The sequence below is a fragment of the Dermacentor albipictus genome, chromosome 1 (genome assembly GCF_038994185.2).
Source record: "Dermacentor albipictus isolate Rhodes 1998 colony chromosome 1, USDA_Dalb.pri_finalv2, whole genome shotgun sequence".
NCBI classification, from domain to species: Eukaryota; Metazoa; Arthropoda; class Arachnida; order Ixodida; family Ixodidae; genus Dermacentor; species Dermacentor albipictus.
The window spans coordinates 50,735,652-50,757,048 of NC_091821.1; the positions used below are offsets into that span (position 1 = coordinate 50,735,652).

A 21,397-nucleotide genomic window follows, 5' to 3' on the forward strand; every position below is an offset into this window, starting at 1 on the left:
TCCACCCTTCCCCGGCTGTTAATCATGCACGGTTAATAATTTTGTTTTTTTTGTTCGTATTTCAGTCACATTATTATTGTGCAACTGTTCTAGCTCCCATGTTATTGCACTACATCCTCCCCTCCCCATATACTAATTCTAATAAATATACGAATTTCAAAAGAAGAATATATTAGGCATACCATACTGCTACATCCAGTGCTGCAACATCCTAATAAGTGACATCTTTGCACGACAAGAGCAAAGGGTTCACTATGCCCATGTGGTGCAACATAAGAAACCTAATTAGAAGAAAATGCCTTACAGTTTCTTTTATCTGCAGCATTGTGAAAAACAATAAGGCGCTGGCACATGACACATGCTGAGGTACCGGGGTTGTAGCCGAAAGGTAGAGTGCTCGCTTTACGTGTGAGAAGTCCCAGGTTCAAATCCTAGCACCTCCATTGCATAAAAGCCATTCCTAGCCATAGCCGACAAAGCAAGGTCACGTCGGCAGAGTTCAGTTGGGATGTAAAGTCGGAACGAAGGAGACTATAGTTGGTGAAGCCGGTTGTTTTGAAAAAGTAGGGTGTGCCACATAGAAAACATGATATCTAGTAGAAGCACTCTAAGTTTTCTAACGGCATCTGACCCATCGTCTTGAAGAGCTGACTAATCGGGGTTATCGATACGCTCGTTACCTATAACGCCGCAGTGACTTGGAAGTCACTGAAATATCACGTGGTATCCTTTCTCCACCATAATATGGATAAGTTCTCTAATCTCATATACCAGCTGTTTATGCGGCCCGCATCGCAGTGCTTTTCTGTGCGTAAAATTAAAATGTGTGTGTGGGCAATACACTCTGTTTTCAATCGGTTGTTTCTGTGGTGTTGGAGCGCCATGTATGTTGAGCGCGATGTTTCCAAGCGAAAGCGGCTCCAACATCGTCGCGTGATTTCTACTTGCAAATGACCACTAGATATTAACAGCGTTCCTCACAAACACCAAAGAAAGCGCCATTTCAACCGACTACCGCAGTGCGTGGGATCCGCATAATTTTTTAAGAGTATATGGCAAGCGTCATGTGGTGCCAAACTAGGTCATCCGGGAGGCAGTTAGATTCATTTGCGACTAACTTCATCACGTGTTGGTTGGGCTGTGCAACTCTAAGCCCGCTTTAATGGCAGACATTTCGGCCCTCGTTTGTAGAAGTTGTGGGCATCGCGCAGCAAACGGGTCACGATATGACATTTCACGGCTACCGGGGCACTGCGGACTGGGAAGCAGTGAACTGGCTGACACCTTGTATGATGGCGCTAAAAATGCGCGTTGTTTTTTTTTTCCAGACCCGATACGAGCTCCCTGATCGCTTGTGTGATACGGATCTTCGCAGCCGATTACTTGGATAAACGAGAACGTGAACACAGCTTCATAAATTTGACGCCGCAGTGGAGCTTCATCTACCATCGAAATTAAAACGCTGCCGCACAAGCTTGGTGTGAAGAATATAACTTGGCGTGGCATTTGCCCGGCGCTAAGCTATATATATATATATATATATATATATATATATATATATATATATATATATATATATATATATATATATATATATATATATATATATATATATATATATATATATATATATATATATATATACTGACAGCATTTCGCTTCTTCTCTGGCAATTATCGGCGCTTCGTCATTCTCAAAGGTCTTCATTTTAGGTCCTTTGTCCAGGTCCCCAAGATACATTGTAATAACTCTAAGGGCAATGGTACAATATCGACATAAACGAGTAGTGACTTCAGTACTTTGAATACGCTGCATTATTCACAACTAGCATCACTGCAATGTTATTATTTGTCGTAATGATCATCCATCGCTTTTTACTCAAGTTTTACCCTTCCCCGGGTGCACGGTAATAGGTCAGAGTGCACAAGTTCGGGCCGGCCTCTCTGTCTTTATATAAGTCAATTCTGATACTGCTACAATGGCAAGCAAATTGAAAGAACTGCTCGCAGAGTAACGGTAAAACTAAATAATCTGGAACCAATGCGTAACCTCTTGGCTGCCTCGAAACTCCAGTATGATTTTTTAATTAACGACTTCAATGAGGGGGAGGGGGTTAAACAAAATTGCATTTTTACACTTCGTGATCATACAAGTGCGCCAACCACACAACGAGAATCGCCCATGTGCTAAACCTGTTAACTGTTTGTTAAATCTGTTTGCAATTATAAAAAGGTTGGATCGCTTTTAGGGGGGTCACCTTTTTGGTGGATTATAATAGAAGCTACAACAAGTGCTTCAGTTTCTTCATGGGGTCATATTTATAGGTGTCGTACAATTGCTATAACTGGAGCAAGGAAAGGGAGTAAAATGTGCCATGAAAAAAAATTACATGCACTGTATTGGAAACACAGAAGCTCTAAAAAAAGCGCGAACAAAAGCCAAGGTGGCATTATTTTCTTTATTTACCACCACTCGTTGGCACCATTGATGTACAAGAAAAGCTCATGACCCAAGGATTTCACTTGGATTGAAGCTCATAGAATTAGGTGAAAACGTTCAGGGAAGCCGTCGGATTTGGTCACTTGTCTGTAGTGGCCTGGGAGTGGACATTGTAGGCTGGGAAGTTTCAGGAACTTTGTTGCCGAAAATGTGCTCATAAACATTTTCGATGGGCGCATCACACAGAAGAAAGAGCAGGTATGCGAAGCAGTAACTGATGCCTATGATTCCCAGCGTGTTCGTAAGCTGAAAGAAAAATGCCAAAAAGTCAATTTATTGAAAAAGCAAGAAACGCAATGTCAACTGTAGTATGGGGGCCTGAGACCGAAGCGACAGCATTTCCTAGCGTTGTTGAGAGTTGGGCAGAAAGCGATATACATTTACAAACTGAAAACAAAAAGACAGGCATAAAGAATAACAATAAGGACCTGCACTCACATTACTTCGAATTTTCTCCTGATGACGATAGCAAAGACCCTGCTGATAACTGGTCAACATCACGTAGTTCTCTCTAAAGCACCTCTGATTAATATCAGAGGTGTTTTCATCTTGCTATAAGTACAGAAGGATTTGTGAGCAATACGCAAAAGATATAATAGCATTCTGGTATGGAAGGACTTCCATGAATGAAGCATTTTCATCTTAGTTAACTGTATTATGGCAGTGAAGATATTACTGTTACGTTCATAAACTTTATAGCAGGCGGAATGTGTGCAAATAACATAGGTCAGGCGGACTATATAAATTAGGAACGTGCGTGCTGAGAACGGTAATATATATTCCTGGACTAGACAAGCGCCCAGAACATGTAAGCGAAACTCATAGTTAAATCAGAATTTATGGTCATACACATGTTCGAAAGTGCAGTCTAGTTTATGCATTACATGGATTCAGTAAATAAAAGAGTAAATTGAATAACTGCACTTGTGATCACTTTAACAGTTCACTAAGCAGTCACCGTCTTGGGCAAGGTGGTATTTCAGAAAATTCTGCTTACTATACTAGGAAAGGTATTAGGACTATTAGGACTATTATTACTAGGAAAAGTATTCGTGTTTATTGAACGTTCTCTTGCGAAGAAAGAAATAAGCAAGACAAGAAAAAGGAAACAGAAATACTTTGAGGGTCTTATTAATTGTGTTCTTATTAGCATCAGCTGAATTTATTTCACCTGAATGACTTAACTTAGCTCATTCCAATTCATGTCAAATAGTCTTTTGTACGATTTTTTCCTCACTTATTAATCGCTAGAGAGGCAGCATGACTACTCCAGAAATAAGATGTTCGTATCGAAATTTACTGGGCATAATCGCCGTCAACGCAATATGACATTGAGAAAGGAACTCGAAAAAATAATTAGGAAGAAACAAAGCCACTCTTCAGCCTTCTGCCAGGCTTGCGACTACAGAAGCTCCCTTTGCCAACGGTTTAGCTATTGTGCTCTTGAAGCCAAAGCGTCTCTATACCCAGATCTGCGTATCTTACCTGAAAAAAGTCGTCCAAGTTGAAGCGTGTCTTTACGAGCGCCATCCGAAGAAGAAGGAACACGCCTTGAAGTAGGTACACACCTTGCGTGAGCCTAGCGAGGGGCACGAACCCTTTCCACGATGACATCCGGGCTATCATGCCTGCGAGATTGGCTTGAGCCGATGAAGAGGCTCACCTCGACTCACCTGTCCGGGTGTTCTTGGGTGATCGTGCACAAGCTAAGCTGTGGCAATGTTAGCCAGCGCCATTGATCGCCAAGCGGCGGACGCGCCTTCATAGTCTGTCATGCCGTACGAGTGTGACCAACGAAAATCGAGCACCTCAATTCACCCTGTTGTCGATCATCGAATTTTACAGCAATTCATTGCCCTTAAGAGTAATGTGATTTCATTAAGTGTGTTCCCTGCGTTTACTTCACAATTACACCAGCCGTTTCCCAGCGTTTTCCATTGGTCGATCTGCAGCTGCCACCGAAATCCTAAGCCAAGAGCTCGGATTTCCTCAATCCCAATCTGCCAGAGGAAAGCGAGGATGCTCCGCGGATTGGTTGCATGCTCAGGGTTTCGTCAGTGTTTTTAGGTACCACAACACATTCTGGCATATTGCAACGCGTCTCCGCCCTCACTTAGGTTCATGAGAACGCACTATACACACCTCCACAGCCCGTAGCGCAGGCGTAAGCCGGCCAGCATAGTGACAGTGACCATAGGAGCCGGTGGTATCCTCCGTATATAGCATTGGTGATGGGGTCCGGTAAGTGCCCCCGATTCCATGGCAATGTGATGAATAAAATGAAGCTCATGACTGCGGCTGACATCAGCCAGAGCAATGCTTGAGTGATCTGCACAAAGGAAAGAGATTAAACAACAACACCATTTTCTTATGTCAAAGACAATTTCAAATCGTTATCTGCTCGCTCCAACAAATGGGCGGTGGTGTTGAAAGAGAGTAGGTTAGCCCGTTAATGCGAAAGCTGACGCTGATCCGTGAAGCGCTGTCATGCGCCCCCAATCTGCGAGTCCCGAAGAACCTGCAGCACACAAAGGTCGCAATCCGTGTTCATTGTAGGACTCTCCAGCGAACTTCATGTCAACCCTGTGTGGTCAAAGGACTAATTCGAAAAGAGGCTACGTTCCTCGTTCAAGTTAGAACTGGCTCCGCTACATGAAGGCATGCTTATTAAGACTGCAAGATCCACTTCCTAGTTTTGTGGCATTGTCGGGTGAGATTGGTTATCTGGAACATTCCGTTTGGTTGGGCCCCTAGTTCAATCACGAAATTAAACCGGTATTTCACAGTCTACAGAAGAAGGGTCTTTCACACGCGCGCTTTCAAGACGTATATAGTACTATGTTGCCGGAAGGACCTGGAGTAATCAGAAAAAAAAGAGGCCTGCGCCTGTTAATTGCCTTTCTCCACGACAGCGGGTTGAGGAACCCTTAGTGGAACACACCCTTACTCATAGCGTGAGAGATGCTCAGGTGGAACAATTGCTCCAGTTAAGTCTGGTTCATTCAAATTTAAGTCATGCAACATTTCACCGTGACACTTCAGCTACGCAGATTCGTGATTTATGCCTCAAGAAACTTGCGTGCACTGTGTATAAGATAGTAAAGAAATAGAAAAAAAATGCAATATTTGAGGCGTTGAGTAGACGTGATTTGAGTTCTGGGGCCATACTGTGGTTACCACTACTTAAGGAGTAATCGTTCCTTTCTGAGGCTGATAAAAAAAAAATCATCCCACTTTGTAAAAAGCCGAGTTTTCAGTTTTTTCATAGATATTGAAAGGCGACTGTTTTATGTCAAGAGAGCGTAAAACTCACGTGTCATGGTATGCTACTGCAAGATGTGGCTATGAACAAAATTCAGCGGGAAGCCGCAAGCCCGCTTGTATTAACACATGACGGAAGTTTAACATACCTCAGGTGCGCGAAGACACACACACACACACACACACACACACACACACACACCACACACACACACACACACACACACACACACACACACCACACACACACACACACACACACACACAAACACACACAAACACACACACTTATATATATATATATATATATATATATATATATATATATATATATATATATATATATATATATATATATATATATATATATATATATATATATATATATATATATATATATATATATATATATATATATATACTTACACCAGATATGGTGACTTCCTTGTATCTCACAGCCAGGTACCCTGCCAGGATTCCACTTACGTACGTCGCCACGTGGGTTATTGGTCTAAAATAAATCAACTCTATAGTTTTGAAGATGCGCCTGAAAAAAACAAAGCCTCTTTTAGTTTTTCTAAGCATCATGTGCAAGTAATAAAGATAAAGTTCCCAAACGAAATAATTAACACTAAATCAGTTATTAAATTTCAAACACCGTGGTACCGTCCATCGTTCGTGCCAGTTGTCATGCCGTAAAGCAGATTCGTAAAGAATGTGCGGAAGGCCGTGTAAGTGCTGCAGGTAACTCCAGTCAACAGCAGCACGGTCACAGTTGTTTTCGGAAATCTGGAAGCACGAATTAGCAGGTTATCTGTTGCTGTTGAAAGGCAGGACAGTGCACAAACACAAGAAACCGTCCACTAATGCACATGTGTGTTTGTTCATCGAATTCACATTACTCGAACGATTGCGAAGGGTACTGAAGCACGCAATAACAAGCAAGTTACATTTTGGGTAATACAATTCTCATAAAAAAGAGATGGATGAAAGGGGACGTAGAAGCAGAGTAAATATTAGGTGTGGGAAAAGCGAGAGCGAGAGAGACAGATAAACTCTCTAATGTTGCAGACTGCTAAGATGCAATCTAATAGGGCGCTCTTTGATTTTGTGCCAGCAGCCACGGTGACTGACTGAGTGAAGTAGTCTCTCGCTCAGCACCAAGCTACGGAAACGAATGCCAACTTCACCGGACGCATTCCAAACGAGAGCGCTGTGCGAAATCTCTCGGCTGTTCACATTAGCAGCACCGTAAAGGAACCCCCGGTGATCATCCAGTGCTATTTACTACGACGTCACTCATGTTCCAGTATGTCCCCACCTTAGAATATTAAATCCGTATTATTATTATTATTATTATTATTATTATTATTATTATTATTATTATTATTATTATTATTATTATTATTATTATTATTATTATTATTATTATTATTATTACAACTACTACTAAAGCTTGCGATGTGCACAGCGCAGCAGTTCAGATTATCGACTAGTCATTTGAAATCTCAAGAGTTTCCTGTGCGTAATTATTTATTGCGATAATGCGGGAAGTTCAGCTACTAAAAAGCTCGCTATATCGAAATGATAGCTAAAAATAAAACTCGGGAGATGCAGTGATATAGAAAAGAGAAAGTAAGAAGTGACCTTCGCAGTGGCAAGAAATAGAATAAAAGAAAATTTCCGACAGGAATACAATTTACATATCATGCACAATGCGGAGCCAGCACCTCATTTGCGGTACGAGCTGTCTCCTATGATTTTAAAATAGTTAACATCAAAATGTAAAAGTTGCATGTGACGGGAGGAACGCCATAACAAAAGAATGGGATAAAAAAAAAGTCGTAACAATTGCATAGCACTATTTTCTGTGCAGTGATAAAGTAAACGTAAAATTCAGCACATTAGATATTTATATGCATAATATAGTAGCTCAAAATTGACAAGTCCACTACTTCGTCGTATCAATAACTCCGCTAAGCAGGATTTGCAGGGGAAATCAAAAGCAAAAGAAACCACTTGACCTGACAAAGTAACAAAGGCGAGACATTTGTAACCATTCGCACTCTCAAAACAAAAGTCTAAAACACAATTGTGTTTCCATTGATTCGAAATAAGAGTGTGATATCTCGGTAGCGACTGCGCTCTATCAGAAAAAAAAAATGCACAGGCTACATTTCGCCGCTGCATAAATGGGGCACGAAGTTTGACATCGCTGTATATAAGGAACAGTTAGATCTGACAGCTTAGTATGTATCTGTCTGCGGGGAACTCAAATACATATAGATGACCGGCTATTGAAGCTAGGAAGTCGTCATACGAGTACACGTTGTATTACGAGAGATTACGAGCCCTGAACTAAACGTCACCACCCTGAGAGATCGAGAAAAAGAAATCGTGGCGCCGCGATCAGCGGGTGACTGCGACGCGCCTATAGTGATAGCTTTATGGTCTCTCGGGATACACCGGGGAAAGCTCTGTGTTTCGAGCATGTGTAATGTGGAATGATGCGTGAAGTGTTTACACTTTGAACTAAAGTGATTTCACCCCGTGTAATGTGAACATGAGGTGCGATGTGCACTACCTAGGCTTTGTTTGCGAGGTTTGCTAGGAAGCAAATGAGGAGTAGAAAGCTCGGAAACGATACTACTTCATGGTTCCCCTAACCGTTGTTTCCAGCTAGCAAAGAAAGGGCATCACGGTATATTACGTATAAGTGCGAAAAGATTTATCTGTATCGAAAAATTCCGGATTAAGCGAAACAACTAACCGGGTGGCAATTAAAAGAAAATATAAAACGCATTTTAAACTCCACCAGGTACGTCAAATATTGCATCTTTATTGTCCTTTTGGGCCAGTAGGATACAGTCAGTAGAAAAAATATATCTTATATCGCTGAGATTTTTTTTTGGTTGTGGACACTAAAATAAAAAAAAGCATGAAGAAAATAAACCCCTTTGGAGTATTTAATTTTTGCGTGCAACCGGCTGTTGTGTTCAGTGAACTGGTTCAAAACAGGAACTATTGCAGCGTCAGTATACGAATCGGAACTTTACATTTTACAGTATTCATGAGTGTTGTCAACAATACCGGAGCTGGATTGTTGTTTCAAAGCGCGAAAATATTGAACTCGCTAAAATAGAAAGTCACTTGAAGCGTTATTATATTTTTCTTTGTATTCTTGACAACAAGTAAAGATAGCGGTTAGCGTACCTAGGCAGAAGCATGGTGAATGGCAGCGTGAGGGTGAAGAGCTGCATCTCTGTGCTGACGTACCAAAGGTGTACTAAACACTGAAAAAAACGGGAAGACAAACGTTTCAACATCAAACAGTATATTTACTACTGCAAACAACTGCTCTTATTACTCTATTCAGTTTACCAAGTTCGGAGATATGCACAGGAACTCATTCATATGAGGAAACCATATGTAACAAGGTTTTGTATTATTGTAGGATGCACGTTACAAAGTAGTGGAGGAGAGGAGTACATTTTCTTTCGACACGCAGAACACTAATGCTAATATTTATAAGCAGCCATTTATTATTACTAACTGAACCACTGTTGAACGAAGGCAGGTTATGCAAACGGTGTATGAATCCCCTATGGCGGTTTAAAAGAAAATTGGTGCTAATAATACGACCATATCGCAGAGCTTGTGGTGTTAAAACTTTCTTGTTCTATCGTAAAATGTGTTCTTTTTTTCATTACAGCAACACAAAATTAACATCATCGAGGAAAAACGTCGCCAAGGGCGACTACCAGCATGAATTTACTAGGGCAGCACGTGCTGTAGTTTTCTTAAACAATACATTACGAAGGAGCGTCATATGCGCTGCCCACCCACCGTGAGGGCTCTGGTTGGTCGCTTGCATTGCAAGTTTTTATGTGGTGCTGTTTAGCCCGGTAATATCATGTCGAAGTATCAGACGCATTATCAGGAGATCATGCATCCGCGCCGTCTTAAAGGGCTCTGTTCGTGTGAGTGAAATAACTGTTAAACGATAACTTCCACCTACGTTAAGAAACGTAAAATCAAAACCAAAACCAAACGAGCAACACAGATTGTCACGCGTATATCTACACCGATCGCAATCCCTTTGCTTACGCAGGAAAAGCATTGCAGTGAGAGAGGCCCTGTAGCCCACGTTTTTGCATTCACTGCGTTTGAGTCATCCCGCCTCCTCTCATCCCCCCCCCCGCCTCTCTCTACTCTTCTCTCAATACATTTAAGCAGAAGTTCACGCAAATGCGCCGTTAAATTTGAATGTCATCATGCACCTGTAAGCCGGTTTCCTCGAATTAAAGAACAGAAGCGTTCTCAAGAATATTGCGAAAAAAAAAGAGGCTAAGAAAATCTCCACAGTTTTGCGCAATTAGTAGTTAAATATAAGCCATAGCTGAAGGACTACAACGCTGTTATGATGAGAAATCTTCCGAATTAATCTACGCCCCTGCTTTCTAGGCTCAAATGATCTGAAGCGGAGCCTTTCTATTAGTAGCGCCATCTAGGAGAAGGCGGGGCGAACAGCCGCCTGGTGTATTTCGATTATCTCGCCGGCCGCGCCTAATCTCCTTTTTTTCCCCTCATTACCATAAACAACGCCACGTGGAAAGTTCTCAACCGCCGAGTTCAATTTGAATATCGCATCACGTCATGCCATGTGACACACGCTACGTGGACGTCGAGGTAGATATAGAAATTTTGCCAACTCCCTCCTGGGACACTGAATGGAAACTAAAAGCCTCGTATTCATAGCAGTGTAAATTTTGTTTCTTCTCACAAAGTTGTGCGCATTTTCTTGTCGAAAAAGGCTTACTGTTAATGGATAAAATGAGTATCCGAGTGCAATTGTAGATTTTTCAAGCCACGTACGTCGATGATATAGTTCTCTAGATAAAAATAAACAGCGTTGTTGCCACCGTTATCTGGCAACGGCTACTCCTTTTATCGTGATTCATAATATAGGGCAAAAATAAATGTAGATTCTTGCATACATTAAGTCTCTGTCGAGTTCACATTTGCAACGAAGTCCGTGGATGTTTGGCGTACACATGGTTTAAATGCACGAACGAGATAATACCTCACGATGCAGTACAGTCAATAATCGTCACGAGTGACGGCGTCTTCAGAGAAGTATTGAAATACTTTTATGGCTTTGTGATGCACTTTTGAAGGCCATGAACCTAACACCTTGGTAAGTGAGAAAGGCCTTTGGGAGCTAGTTGAACGCAGTTCTTATTCAAGGCATTGTTCATGTGTGGTGGGCTTGGGAAAGTCAAGTAGGTGGTGTACATCTTTATCTTCGTGACCACCCAGACATGTTGGAGAGGCCACATGCTTAATTCGGAATAAGAAGTGCTCGGTGTAAGCAGTTCCGAGGCGGAGACGATATGAGGGGGTATTTACGCATTGTGGAAGCTGAGTGTCTAGCTGGTGGTCGAGATGTGAGTCAACTTCATATAAGATTGATTCCTTTGTGCTCTCTGTAAATCATTTGAACACAGACTACTCGCTTGAGGCCTCCTAAAGATCGCCGGCTGTCGGACTGAGATAAGGGAATAAGGGGTGTTTGCGAATTTTCATGAGCTGCTTTTGCAATTACATCCGCCATTTCAGTTGCTTTGATTACGTAGTGACCTGGAACCCATAGGAGAACCACATGTTCTTTTAGCGTTGTAGCTAGAGTAATTTATTTTAGTAGAGCGTTGATTACACGTGTCTCTAATTGTCCTGGAACGGCATTTTCAATGTATTTATGCCATGCCGTCTAAATGAAGATGTGTTCGCTTATTCAGGCAGTTTTCATCCAGAAACAGTGATCTGATGTTGCCAGGTTGAGCCCTTGCCCACGTATCGATACATTGCAATCCTTCTGAATTCACACATGATTATTTATTTATTCTAGGCAATGCTCAAAATCTCCATGACCGAACGCAGGGCAGGTGCGGGAAATTCAATTTGGCGCCCCCACATATCTTTGTTGTTTTGTTGTTTTGTTTTCGAGCCCAATGTGGCTTTCAATCCTCGGCTTTCTGGGAGTCTAGAAAAATCTATGTTCTACCGACCGTACCTTGTAAGCATTCTTTTAATTTTCTATTTCTTCTTGGCCCTTCGTCGTTGGCTCGCGCAAAGCCACACTCCAGCTGATCGCCAGTATCGGCAATTTAGCGGGACAGATGATAACCAAAGTATAGGATCGCAGAAAGGAAATCCTTGTACATGGTGACTCCAGAAATGTAATCTAATAATGTAAATAAATATCGGTCCATAGTGTTGCTTTATGTGTACGCAACACTCGTTGCGGTATGACTTCACTGGACGCGGTGACATCGCAGCTCGGGCGAAGCTCGGGCACATGGCTGCAGTGTACTGAGAGAAACGTGCGGCTAAAATACGCAGTCATTATTTGAATGTAAAGAAATATAGCACCGCATGATTTCAAACGAGTATCCGAGCATACTGAGCATTTCGCGTACCACTCTGCGCGCTTGCACAAACGAGAGAAGGGAAGCCGCATATCTGCAGAGGCGACTGCTTCGGTCAAAGATTTCGCTGACCCCTCCAAGTGCACGAGAGAGAGTGTGTGTGTGATTGCGTCATAATGAAGTAACTGATACTTGCGGTTTCATTGAGCGCGTTGAAGTTGTTCGTGTGCGTGATTACCGTCCACCATTTTTCTGCACACCTGCCGATTTGTTTCGAAAAGAGTTCTTGGTCAGCGGGCCCTTCACCCATGGTGGGAAGCAGGAATGCGAAGAACACCACAATCACAACGGGGACAGTCAGTCTAGAATTCAAAGAAAGAGAGACTGCGTACGACAGCAATGTTGCAGTCCTAAGAAGCACAGGCTTGCTTAAAAGGAGTAACTTGGGCATTAAACTCTGACAGGAGTCTTACCTGATGTACCGATGAACTAGAATCAGCAAGTAAGAACGCAAGCACTTTGTTGCAGGAAGCGCTTCGTGGCCCACATTAACGAGGTACGAAAACGTAAATCCTCTGCCAAGAGAAGGATTGTGTGAGTAAAGCCGCAGGAATTGACTCTCTTAGTTTTGGCACTCCAGAAAAATCCGTCGTCATTTGTATTTGTGTCATATATAGGCAACGAAAGCGTTGCTGCCTTCGTTTTGACACCAATGCTTTTCGTAGTACCTATGAATGAAAAAGCTGAACTCAAGCTTTAATGCCAGGAATGCCTGCAGATATTTCCATATTCACTGCTGAATGTTACCTGATATTTACATGATATAAAATAATCGCTTCTTCCATACATTCTTGCGGACATGGTCGCGCTGCATCGTTGAACGCAAACAGAATCATGAAGGAAGCTATAAAAATGATTTTCTTAGCCGTTGACTCAACAACTGGCCGCGTCTGACGCAGGTAAATCAAACAATGACCTCGCCATATCACGACATCGAGGAACATGCAGCAGGTATGAGCTTCTGCAACTTACTGAATGAAGAAGAGGCTGGAAATTGACAAAAAAGCATTTGTTATTAACTGAAAATACACCCGGTCTCCCATGTCAAATATCTTGAAGCCGGAATCTGTAAAAAGTAAAGTAATTTAAGAATTAGGAAACGAACTTTCAAAAGATTTAACCTAACGAAATAACTAGTTGACTACAGTGGTCTATCGGTTTCGTCTACTGCAGTACAGATTCTCTTGGCAGCCACGAGAGAACGCCATAAAAAATGTTTTTTTTTTTGCGGCTGAAAGTGATTTCATTTGATTATGTTAAGCAGCATAGGTTCCCGTTTCTTTGGGGTCTTAATTGTAATGCTTCGTAGTTGGGCATAAAATGAAGAAAACCCTGAAACACTTTTTGAATAATTCCATCCGTTAATTACTCGACCGTGCCAAGACCATATTACCCAAATATCAATCTTGCGTAGTATACTACGCACACATTGACCATATATAGAATACGGTACAGCTACTGTCTTCCAGGAAGGTCGCTTCCCCTCTATTGCACTCATACAATTTATATCATATTCCCCATGCTTCGAAGAACATGAGTGGCACCAATTTTCTGGGATCCTTCAGAACTACCAAAGGCCGAACCGGCAAGCTAAGTGCTTAGCTGACCTAACACGTCGCCAAGGGCGTACGTGACAGAAGCAAGATCCATTTCAGGTTTGTCACAGCAGTGTAGTATACCAAAGAAGGGAACACGATCCAAGCATACGTGATGATGAATATTTTTAACACTCTGCCCGGGGTGTGGTTACTGTGTGACAATATTACTTCACGCGCAGATTAAAGGACTGGGCGAGCAAATGCGCCACGCCTAGAGATGAACGCGAGGCTCGTCTTCAATGGGCGTATGGCCATCTCTAAAATGCCTCCTCCACTTTCGCACACAGCCATACACAAGCTGAAGCACTATGTGAATTTCGGCAACATAAATTTGCTCTTTCGCCGGAAACGCTATCAAAGCACGGTATTTTGTTTAGCGTACCGGTGGCTAGATTATATAACCTGTCGGTGCCAAAGCGCCTTCTATGATTGCAAAAAAAAATGTGGCACCATGTACTGTCATACTCCCATTCTAATGAGCTTTCAGGCTTGCGTACAAAGAAATAGTTGACCATTACTTTCAGTACGGCACTTGTAATAAGATGTTTCTATTTATTGTGACCTTATACGTGTTATGGCAGTTCAACAGCGATGATTCCGGAAGCAATGATTAAAAACTTAAATTCTTTAGTTTTACATGCCAGTACCGCGGTGTGATTATGAGGCACGCCACAGTGGCGGACTCCAGAACAATTTCGGGTCGTCATGCAGAACTTTGTTCGCTATCATATTTAAATTCTACCCGACTTAGCCTCGACGCCACTGCATAAACTCCGCGTCATTGAACATCAGCTGCCTCATGCGTCTACATGGAGCTTTAGGCAACAAGAAGTATTTCATTATCGGTAATATAGGTACAGTAAATGAAATACTCCAGTCACCAGGCACGTACCCAGGATTTCTTTTTGTAGGGGGCCCCCAACCCAAGCTAACTTTCCTATGCAACTGAGGAGGGGGGGGGGGGTACCTTAACAAGTACAAATGTGAATAGTGCCCACCGTTCACCATAAAGACGCCTAAACCCGCAAAAGAGAATTGAAATAAGGTGTATCTCACAGGCGTACCTGTGAGATACACCTCTCCTTTACTTTACAAACAAGGAACCACATCAAATGGACTCGCGCATGAAAGAAACGCAGGAAGAACACTGCCAATAACAAGTAAAGAAGAGAAAGTTTAAAATAAAGATTTCTAGTACCGTTTCTTTAATTAGCTCTGGAAGAATTATAGAGAAATATGTATTTGCGAAACAATCACAGTTCTCTTTGGATCTCTCGTTTACTGCTTTACCAAGTTTAGTGCCAAAACCAACTCCTGTTGTTATTTGGGAAGTTGCGTAACAATACGTGGCCGCCAGTCCCGTACAACCACGTAGAGCGCAGGACGCTGCGGTTCTAGACGTACTGCGCCCACCGTGGTAGGTCAGAAAAACACCCACATTAGCACAGCAGAGAAGTGGCTATGTCACCCGCCGCGGTTGCTCAGTGGCTATGGTGTTAGGCTGCTGAGCACGAGGTCGCGGGATCAAATCCCGGCCACGGCGGCCGCATTTCGATGGGGGCGAAATGCGAAAACACCCGTGTACTTAGATTTAGGTGCACGTTAAAGAACCCCAGGTGGTCAAAATTTCCGGAGTCCCCCACTACGGCGTGCCTCATAATCAGAAAGTGGTTTTGGCACGTAAAACCCCATATATTATTATTATTATTAAGTGGCTATGTCAGGTGGCTCGACTGATAAATGTATAAGCATCATTCAAAACACACGGAATTATCCTCCAGTTCTGGCGGCTTTTTCTCTACTTCCTGTTAAAATAAAAATATGTCGATCCATAAATATTCTCACAAACAACGGTTAAATTTCTTACTTTTTGTTTTTCCTTCCTGTTGGGCTGTTGCCTTGACTCTCTCCCTTAGTAGATCGCTTAATTTCTCAACTCCTTGCAGCTCTTGTTTCCAGTTGCCAATTTTGCACAAGAGTACTGTACAATTAGGGAAAAGCCAGACAAGCTAATGGGTGACAGCCATATTGTTTACGGATTTAATGGTTATTCCAGGGTCCGATGATGGACGCTCTTTCGCATTATTTTATTTTCCACCTTATCTAACCCATATCACGTGTATATGGTTCCGAGGATCTGCCAGCGTCGCGGCGAGCCCTCACTCCAGGAAATAATCAAGCCAAAGGAAACGTTAAACGCAACTGGCGTTTTCTCCGGGTGGAACTTGTTCCACGAGCATGCAGACCAGCTGACTACGAACGAAATCCCTTTCCTGGTCCCCGGATCAGTCTAAAGAAAAAAAAAAGGCTGAACTAACAAAGCAATAACTATGCGCGTGGTTGTTGAATAGATGGTGACAGCTGAACTCATCTCGAGTTAATCGCGCGGGCACCGAATCAATGAGGAAACTGGCCTTAACACCCCAGGAGATGCCGATAACCACCGCCATACAAAAGGAGTGAAAAAATTGACAACCCTTCCACTCTGTGAAGATGGAATGGCATCGAAAGCTAACGACAGACAAAGCTCTCAAACGAAATGCAAAGTGCTTCACCTCGGCCGGGGGTCGGCCCGAAGATAGCACAATACCAGGCCCACCCGGGCGGAGGTGAAGCAGGCGTTAAACACACCCAATACGTGGGCTGATCCCGAAGATAGTGCAATGCCAGGCCGACCCGTGGCAAAGGTGAAGCAAGCGTTAAACACTCCCCATACTGGGCCTATCCTGACGGTGCTGTAGTGCAAGGCCGGGCCGACCCGCGGCGGAGGTGAAGTATATTAGGCACTAAGCACTCCCTATAGGTGGGCCGATCCCGAAGATAGTGCAACAGCGGGCCCACCCGCGGCGGAGATGAAGCAGGCGTTAAGCACTCTTCATACGTGGATCCATCCCGAAAGTAGTGCAATGCTGGTCCGACCCGCGGCGGAGTTGAAGCAGGCGTTATGAGCACTCCCCATACGTGGGCCCATTCCGAAGATCCCGAAGGGCACGTTACGGTTTCCCGAGCCCACAGGAGTATGTGCCATTGAGCTCGGACCCTTTCTGCACCATCACCAGAATCGGCCCACATGATGTTTTTTTCTGCTGACGGACGCCTAAAAAACTAAGGAAGGTTCGTGATATACAGCTTTCGCTGTAAAAGGCAGCAAAACGTTGACCGCCGAATAGATTGATTTGTCGGTGCTTTAGGAATGTGTGTGAGGAGTGGTTGTGTGGGCCGGGAGGGGGGTTATGCCACTTAATTTCTGGTGGGGGGAGGCAGGCCCCCCCGGCCCCCCACCCTGGGTACGTGCCTGCCAGTCGCAGTATTGAACAGGAAAAAGTTAAGACAACAGTGGCCGGCAAGCTAATCGTTTCTCGAGTACAAGGGATGCTAATTTTCAACGGTTATTTTGCAAACAAAATGCTGCTTTGTTTGCGGCTACGGGGCCAGAATAGCATTATTATATGTGGGCTGTTCTTAAGCATGCCTAAATGTGACGTGTTTGCAAGCGGAACATGGAGAAATGATATGGCCGAGGTACTTTCTACCTCAGTCTCCAAAGTAACCCAGGTGTAACAAAACCTAATCTGTACGCTTGCCTTGGTGCTCACTCATATGATAAATATGTGTAAAGTCAGTTATTTAAATTATGCAGTTGGAAGAAACATAGTTTGAAAGGCGTACAAGAATTCGTAAGTAGAGGAGGAACAGACCCATGCTGATAGTACTTCAATGCCAAAAACATTAACGTCTTAGCCCTCTTCAAGTATACTGGGCTCTAGAGTGAGCATTCATGGCGACTATGGCTTTATATTAATCCAAGAGATTCGTTTTCAACGACCGCGGTTCATGTGTGCTGTTGTGCAGCCTCCATGCTCAGGAAGGTTAAGCCGCACACTGCGGCGGTAAAAAAGCGTGACGTCGCGCTATCTTGCGCAATTCAAGAGGCATGTGATGCGCATGCATCAGCCGGCCCGTGCGTCGGTATACAGCTCACGAGGAGACTGCGCTTTCTATTTCCATGTAGGCCCAGTAATAGAACACTTCAAAACTGTTTACTTTTGTGCACATTCTAAGATACGGACTCCAGTAAAAGCCACTTACAATGCGGAGATGTGCAGATCGATTAGGCTATTGTGGCTATAGATCCAGCTTTTCCGGGCATCGACGTTTAGTTTTCTCTCTGGGTATGGCTCTTTGGGTTGCCACTGGGTATGTGCTGCTATTCAGTGAGCCTCTTTGACGCCAGCTTGGCTCACTGGGTAATGCGGGCCGTTCCTATGAGTATATACCGCTGGGTATGTGTCAATGGGCATGTGCCGCTCTTCAATTAACCTCATTGACGCCAACTTGGGTCTCTGAGTAGCACAATGACAAAAAAAAAGATAACATCGTACCCTGCACTCCGCATTGGTTCGCAACACGTCACAAAAACAGGAACTATTCGCTGTAAAGCAGTAATATGATTCCTAAGAATCATTCTCGACCAAACTAAGCATGCCTTGCACTACGTAGATGTGAACTGGGGTTAAGCCTGGTTAAATTTTTATACGGCACTACTTGGGGGGCCTACGTATTTATACTGCAAGACCTTGGGGTTCGGCCCAGATTTTTCAACTGCCTTATCTTGGGCATCAGCCCATGTTTATAGACTGCTTCCAATTTTCGGAATCGGCCCACGAAATCGTCACATTGCCGTCATATATTCATTGCAGAAAACTCGGTTGAATTCGCCAAGAATTTTTTGCATCAAAACAATACCACGTACACACAATTTCGCGCCACGCGAATGGAAGCTCCCGTCAGTTGATTCAAAAATTAGATGTCGCCTGCTTGGAAACGTCGCCAGCTCGATCGCGTAAGCTTCTCTGTGCCTCGGAACCGCCCCTGTCACGTGCCCTTCGCGTCACTGCTCGCTGGCATTGTACCATTGGTCAAGCGCTGTCACCGCTTGCGATTTTTTCGAAATGTTTCGTTCATGATCGCAGCGGAGTTGGTGGGATTTTGGGGTTTCTGCGACAGCCACCGCGCCACTTTTGAGCCAAAACCGATGATATGTGAAACAGGCTTTAGAGATGCAAAAGAGAAACTTCACTTACGGTAGAACTCGGGTTGAATCAGCGTGTAAGAGTGAAAGAAAACCACCCAGAAGCACAGGATCAGTTTGGCTCCGCTGAAGAAGAGCAAATTTTCGCGTGGGGTTCCTTTATATTGGCTGGCATTGAAGAGGCGTTGGGTGTTCGAAATGACAGAGAACCAGCACAAGAACTTGAAGGGAAAAGCTTCTGAAAGAGAAAAGCTTGTAAAGACATCCATTGTGTTTGTGCGCACAGCGCAGTGAGTGACAAGCTTCACAGATACTGTGACGAACATTGTACACACACAGGAGTATGGTACTTGTTATAGACGCTTTCATGAGTAAAAATTACACTCTCTGAGTGAACTGAAGTTTTCTGATTCATTATGTGCACGCAGTGAGTGCGGATATAAACAAATCTGATTAGGAAATAACTGGTTTCTAATCAGTTAGTTGGTAATTTTATTCCCTTACACTTACATGTACGGCCAAAAACAAGAAAGGGGCTGACAGATGGGATTGTAGGCTCCCCGCCTACAAAACAAACACCGCCCACTAATCTACCAAACTAATGCACTCATGAAACACAATGAGGAGATTAACAAGCTAAACTCACTAATTTTCAACTTAGAAAACGTCCATAACAATGTTGACACCATGCACCACGCAGAAATACACGAAGCACCACACGAACACCTAGCTTGGGATGGTTTCCACTTGAACCGCAGTGGAATAGAGCTAGTTTCCCAACACATCAAGTCCTTTATTAAGGATAAATACAGAAAAACTTTTTTAAATTCCACCTCAAATACCACCTCCACCAACTCTGCGGAACGTGCAACCGCGAACAATACAGCTGCGACAGTCACTTCTAGAACACAGGGAATACAGACAGTGGAATGTGAAGCAAGCCACTGCACAAGTGAAACAGTCAACACAAGAACAGTTGGAACACAGACATTGGAATGTGAAAAGAACCAGAAGGCACACATAACACCAAAAATGACATCAACCACCATGCAAACAGACACAATGGCAGCAGACAACAGAAAACCCACCACCGAAGTCTACACACAGACCCCCACACGCCTGCCTGCACACACACAAACTCAAACAGAGACCGAGATCGAATTAAGCCAGGCATACGATAATAAACCGGCCAAACAGAAAAACACCCCACGCAAATCTGCCCGCAAGAAGACAAGTAAATGACAGACATCGCAAATCAATAACTCTTCAATGCCACGTAGCACCGAATTCCTACAGGCTAGAAAACTTACCAAAAAACATGTGAGCTACACCTCCCATCTGAAAACCTACACAAGCTGCACAGATAAAAATATAATTCCTAAAGGCCTAACACTCAAGGCTGTACCAGCTCTAGGAACACTCCCACCACACCATCGCGCAAACTGGCAAACAACATTACATAATGCCTCACTTTCACTTTAAAATATCCTCAAAGAACACTGCGAAGAGCAAATCGAAACTTTTAACCACAGGCTTAGGAACATAACCCTGACACCAGATGAGAAGAGAGATTTAGAACATTACGGCGAAAAACAATCTAGAAAATTGGTTCAAAAACAAAGGAAAAAAGCAAATTTTAATCAAAAAACAACCTTCCAGCCAAACAGCCACCACACCCAGACAAGAGGGACCTCGAGCTTAGAAGTACCAGACAGGAAGGAAATTTCCACAGAACTAAACCGCTCCAATGTTATAGACATTTCCAAAACATTAAGTCAAAAAGAAATAGCCGTACTCAGCAAGGGCTTAAACTTTTGCCCCACGAACAACACAATAAATGAATTCGAGCTTCACAAGGACCTCTCAGAATTCTCCCGACGAATGCGTATCCGACACTTTTTTGCAGACACACCAGACACCGGGACGACACCACTCCACTCGCCCAATCCACTTGGACTCCCGAACCAGAACAAGCCATAGAACTTGACATATACCTTAAAACTATCACTAAAGAAATTATAAGCCAATCCAAGACATCTAAGCGACCTAAAAACATAACTGCGTCGGAGAGTCATATCATTTCAAATCTGAGCTGCCGCAATGACATTGTTATTAAGGAAGCAGATAAGGGTGGAAGTATAGTTATTTGGCCAATAGAAAAATACAAGCACGAGGCTTACAGACAACTAAACAACCCAGAACATTACCGCAAACTAGATAACGATCCGACATTGTCCTACACAGTGACAATTACCAACAGGCTGAAATCACTTTTGGCTGATGAATTGATAACACCATCAGAATACAAATTTCTTAAACCAAACAACAAAACTGCCGGACGTTTTTACCTCCTTCCCCAAAATTCATAAAATGCCATCCGCTGAACTATACACTGCTATTATCCCAGGCCGTCCGATAGTATCAAACAACAACACCCCGACAGAGAGCATCTCCACATTCCTTAACCACTACCTGGGTGACTTGCCAAAAGCACTTCCGTCATTTGTACAAGACACGCC

General features: G+C 43.3%; 1 protein-coding gene across 3 annotated transcripts in view; it reads right to left on the reverse strand.

Moving 5' to 3' along the window:
• Window positions 1-2,459: 2,459 nt before the first annotated feature.
• Window positions 2,460-21,397, reverse strand: part of LOC139054917 (nose resistant to fluoxetine protein 6-like) — a 38,894-nt gene continuing 19,956 nt past the window's right edge. Inside the window, exons 6-15 of one of the 3 annotated variants that reach the window (XM_070532660.1) lie at window positions 18,931-19,113; window positions 13,221-13,314; window positions 12,662-12,763; window positions 12,385-12,550; window positions 8,974-9,053; window positions 6,427-6,549; window positions 6,187-6,307; window positions 4,642-4,828; window positions 3,985-4,139; window positions 2,460-2,745 (exon numbers count right to left, since the gene is read on the reverse strand). In XM_070532660.1, the coding sequence (XP_070388761.1) occupies window positions 2,557-2,745; window positions 3,985-4,139; window positions 4,642-4,828; window positions 6,187-6,307; window positions 6,427-6,549; window positions 8,974-9,053; window positions 12,385-12,550; window positions 12,662-12,763; window positions 13,221-13,314; window positions 18,931-19,113 (1,400 nt within the window). In that variant the 3' untranslated portion in view covers window positions 2,460-2,556. Of the gene's footprint in view, window positions 2,746-3,984; window positions 4,140-4,641; window positions 4,829-6,186; window positions 6,308-6,426; window positions 6,550-8,973; window positions 9,054-12,384; window positions 12,551-12,661; window positions 12,764-13,220; window positions 13,315-18,930; window positions 19,117-21,397 lie in introns of all 3 variants that reach the window. The other 2 variants (XM_070532662.1, XM_070532658.1) reach the window with 2 other exon arrangements.